This window comes from Anneissia japonica, unplaced genomic scaffold (assembly GCF_011630105.1).
Source record: "Anneissia japonica isolate Jap-2015-1 unplaced genomic scaffold, ASM1163010v1 scaffold288015_len651517_cov191, whole genome shotgun sequence".
In the NCBI taxonomy this organism is placed as follows: Eukaryota; Metazoa; Echinodermata; class Crinoidea; order Comatulida; family Comatulidae; genus Anneissia; species Anneissia japonica.
Window position 1 is genome coordinate 595,718 of NW_022751954.1, and position 4,753 is coordinate 600,470.

The following is a 4,753-nucleotide window of genomic DNA, read 5'->3' on the forward strand; positions in this document are numbered from 1 at the left end:
TAGAGCTTAGAACTAACTGATCATAAAGGTTCATATTAACAGAATAAAGGGAAATACAAAAACTAATTAAAGTGTAACGGGTGGTAATGTGGCCATGGATTTATATATTTCAGATCTTAATTTCCATGCGCCTTCGAGAAATACCTTACAATAATTATCAAATATTTCTGCTAATTTATGGTTACCAATTTGGTCATTAAGATTATCGAGAAATAAATGATGCTTATAATCTAACGATCCGGTAATAAATGATTTCCAAAATTCATCTAATCCCCATTTAACAAGGTCATTTTTTAAATCATTATAAACCTTTTCTCTATGAAAAGGTTTATAATGATTATAATGATGTCATATGACATCGCCGTCGTCGTTGGCATCGACATGTAATCATCATCATCCATCGTCATCAACCTCCACAAAATCATCATCCGCGTCATCACATTCTCATCATTAGGCCCTATAGGCCTAATCCTCCCCCTCTTCATCTTCATTTCATCCTTATGATCATCGTCGTCCATAATATATCGCTTATTAAAATACTGTTAATGAATTAGTTGTTAGTAATAGTACTGCATTGTTTTGTTCCAAATTGTGCGAATAGCGTGCTGTGTGAATGGACAGTGTGAATATTGGAATAAGGATTGATGCGCCATCAACGGTTTGTACGGCCTAAATGAAAATGTAAACAAGAGTGGTCCTACTTTGGTTTGGAGTGTGAAAGCTGTGCCGAACTTCGAACATTTACTGTATTCAGATCATTTTAAGTAGCAAGTAGAGTTATATATCCTTTATTATAAAGTCAAATGATAGGAATTACAATAATTTTATAGATGTAGGGCCTAGGCCTCTAGCTTAGATACTGGGCCTAAAGTAGGCCTACCCTACTAGGCCTAGCTAGTCTCAGTGTGCCATCATCAGTCAAGGAAGACCCTGGGCCTGGACTCTGTGATGACAGAGTAGATACAACGGTGCACTGGGATAAGACGCTTATCGTAAGTTTGGCTTGATACAATACCCACTGTGCGATTCTTTAATTATAATTGGAGTGGAATAGCTTGGTGGTTATTGATGCTTGCCTTCCAATTTCTTGTGAAAGGGATTTTCACTTACATTTGTAGGATAGTGATTGGCTCATGTGTGTCCGCGCCTATAGATTTTTTTTTTTGAATTGAAAAGAAATATTAGATAATACTATACTTCACTGGATGGCTAGTCTATGGTTGTATAACTTTAAAAGCAATTATTATAAATTTTATTATTATAAATTGCTGGTCTATGCCTAGTAAATCACCAGTATTAATTCAGGGTATTATCCAAACAATTAATACTATTCTATTATTTCAAATATAATTTTTTTCCAATATTTGTAGTATACAGATGGAGAATAAAGAGGGGGAGGATGAGCATGATCGTCAAAGTATAGTCTGCGTACAAAATGGTATCACAAATGTAGATGATGAATCGAGTGCTAATCAAGATGCCAGTTCCACTGACATTGATTTCAAGGGATCAACCTCAATGACAAGAGAGCAGAAGATATTGTTCATTACATTTGGGCTCACAAATCTAATGAACGAAATGACATTCTCTATACTAGCTCCATTTTTTCCAGCAGAGGTAGTCTTTTAGTTTTGTCTGCATCCAACATGGGGGGTGAAATAAGGGTGGGGGGTGGGGCCTTCCTTTGGGAAAGTAATATATTTCAAAAAAATTCCTAACAGGTTATTTCCGGGCATTTAAAAAAAAAGATTTCTTGGGGGAATGCCCAGATCCCCCTAGGGTATTGTTGTCTCTCGAACATCTCACGATCCGCCCCTGCATTATATTAGTGCAGGGCTACCAATTTTAAAATGCATTTGCTTCAAGATAGGCTAAATAACTCCATTAACTATCTCTGCTCACGACTACTGTATAACATCTTTATTCCATGATTTTGTTTTTCAGGCTGGAAAACAAGGTGCATCAAACGCCCAGATTGGCCTTATATTTGGCTTTTATGCTTTGGTGCAGTTTTTTACAGCCCCAATAATTGGAAAGTTTGTAAGTTGCATTTTACTTTGTATGACCAGTTTTGAAATATCAAGATTCCCCAGGTCAATGACATACAGTAGGCAAAAATACACAATGTGCTACCACCTTTAGGAGTATAGTAATTCCTTGTCAGGCATGCTAATTCAGCTTTGACTGAATGATGATATTAACATAAAGCATTCATGTCCTACCAGGTACCAAGATTTATACTCATCGGTGGTGCCACCGGTGGGGGTGGGCGTCAGGGTGGGCATTTGCTTACCCGTCGGACAGGCCTGGACCCCCAGTTATCTGACATATGACTAGGTCGTCCGCCCCTGGAAATGTATTAACCTAGCATGATTTGCAAAAGCAACATGATGATGATAATGATGATGATTCTCTTTATATTACATGCTTTCAGCTGCCAACTATTGGGTGTAGGTTCATGTTTATTGCTGGATGCTTTATCTCTTCTGGCTGCAATATTTTATTCGGGTAAGAAATTATCAAATGTACTTCTACCATATCGTACTTATATACTGTAATTTTCAACATCAAATACGGTAGACATACAGAGAATAAGAAACAAATATGAATAGTGTGAGATCACTGACCATTTAAAATAAACAAATATTTAACATTACATTGTATTATGCTTCCCTGCCGCACTGCTTGTGTATTTTAGGAGCGGGCACCTCCTCTACTGTGAACCAAATAGGACATTTGGATTTATAGTGTTTTGTTGCCTTTCTGTGCACCTAATGTTTGAATTAATTCACTTTAGCCCCCTTTTAAACCTATCATAATGTTATTATATTCTTACCTTGCTCTTTTTATTTTGCGTGTTTATAATTTATAAGTGTATTTTATTGCAGTTGCTGTCGCATGTTCTGTTTCAGGATGGCAAATGTTATGTAATAATAATAATAATAATAATAATGCCACCATGCCATTTAAAATTATTCCATTATTATTATTATATTATACTTCTTTGTTGCCATTGGCATTTCAGTTGTTTAGACCGAGTGGAACCAGGCACACAATTTTTGGTTTTCTCTTTTGTAATACGAGGCGTAGAAGCCATCGGAGCTGCCTCAAGTATGACAGCATTCATGGCGATAGTAGCTAATAAGTTTCCAAACTCTGTTGGACAGACAATGGTGAGATATATTGGAAACTTTGCAATGAAGAGAGATAATAAATTTTATCATGAGTAAATTTCCTGTACAAATAATATCGAAACGATACTGGGTTTGGCCTACAGAAATTCACACTTCCAACAGGTGACTCCATTCATGGAAGAAGCCTTTAAACGAAAAAGCGTACCTGTCATTAGCCTTAGTAGCCTGGGTCGATACATAGCTCCGTCTATATATTAAAAAACAGAAGTTAGCAATGAAGAGATTTTGCTGCACTATATTTTGCCATAATGATAATCAAAAATAATATAAAGCAAATTTGGTGAAAATTATAGAGCAAAAAAAGTAAACTATGACAAAAGAAAAATTACAATAATGATTAATAATATTATAATTATTTTACAAACAAGATAATGTTGATATTAATTTTTCATTTGCTTAACAATCTACACTAATTGCATAAAAAATAACCAGCATAATTAATCCTGTCTAAATGTTTATGTTGTTCTTTCAATTGTCCAGGGTAATATAGAGATTTTTTCTGGGGTTGGATTAACTATTGGTCCATTTGCAGGAGGCGTTTTATATCAGGTAATTTTTTTATAGTATTAAAAAAATAATCTCAATCATAGCAGTTTTTTCATTATATATCTTAATTATATGTATTTGTACATAAAAATAATTTAAAGATTATGTAGCACATATCAACATTTAAACAAATATAATCATTATTTGTGATTATTTTAACCTGCAATTAGAGGTGTTTGTGATTTCATGAAGAAGGTTCTTCTATTTTGTATTTGTAAAATTGAATAAAAATAAATCAAGTCAAACATAGAAGTTCTAAGAATACATAGCAGTGGGACCTATTTAATTTTAAAATAATATTTAATTCTTAATATAGGCCTCCCTCTAATTAATTACCCCTCCAATTATATACAACCTCCAATTAAAGACAATTTTTTTGTGGCCCACATATTTACAAAAATGTCTTTTATCTTTAGAGGCCAAAGCTGCTAAAGACCATGGAAACCCAGGCCCCAAAAGTGGAGGGAGACGTATAGTTAAAGTCTACTTGGAACATCAGTAGTTGCAGTGTATTCTTTGTTTAAGGGCCCTGTCTTAACCTCATTTTAATATGGTATATTGTATTTTTCAGCTTGGAGGATTTATATTACCATTTGTTACACTGGGTGGTATTTCTATAGTTTTATCACTAAGTCTACTATTTATTATACCAGTTGATAATAGTAAGTTGTAACTTATATTATATATTTTTTTTCTAACTCATACATATACATATATATATATATAGGTTTATGAGTCATGCATGAGAACATCACCTCGTCATACGAGAAAGCAAAAGAAGGAAGCACCCACGAAATCAACAACGTAGCCAAAGCAATTGCTACAAAACTCAAAATCGAGGACCGAATGGAAACCATTGCTGAAAAAGAGGCTTTTATAACACTCAAAGATTATAAAGAAAACTTCCTAAATAAAACAAGCTGCAGACTCATAAACCCATCAAAATCAGAAACCGGACTCATAAGCAAGACCATCCTCGACCGGATAAACCGTGACCTGCTCACAAAAACCCG

General features: G+C 34.5%; 1 protein-coding gene across 5 annotated transcripts in view; it reads left to right on the top strand.

Annotated features, from left to right (window-relative positions):
* LOC117122020 (MFS-type transporter SLC18B1-like) overlaps nt 1-4,753 on the top strand; it is an 8,993-nt gene that overhangs the window by 956 nt on the left and 3,284 nt on the right. For 2 of the 5 annotated variants that reach the window (XM_033267502.1, XM_033267503.1), the window contains exons 2-7: nt 1,371-1,617; nt 1,945-2,040; nt 2,435-2,508; nt 3,026-3,173; nt 3,675-3,743; nt 4,312-4,402. In XM_033267502.1, the coding sequence (XP_033123393.1) occupies nt 1,378-1,617; nt 1,945-2,040; nt 2,435-2,508; nt 3,026-3,173; nt 3,675-3,743; nt 4,312-4,402 (718 nt within the window). In that variant the 5' untranslated portion in view covers nt 1,371-1,377. Of the gene's footprint in view, nt 1-636; nt 993-1,370; nt 1,618-1,944; nt 2,041-2,434; nt 2,509-3,025; nt 3,174-3,674; nt 3,744-4,311; nt 4,403-4,753 lie in introns of those variants that run through there. The other 3 variants (XM_033267500.1, XM_033267499.1, XM_033267501.1) reach the window with 3 other exon arrangements.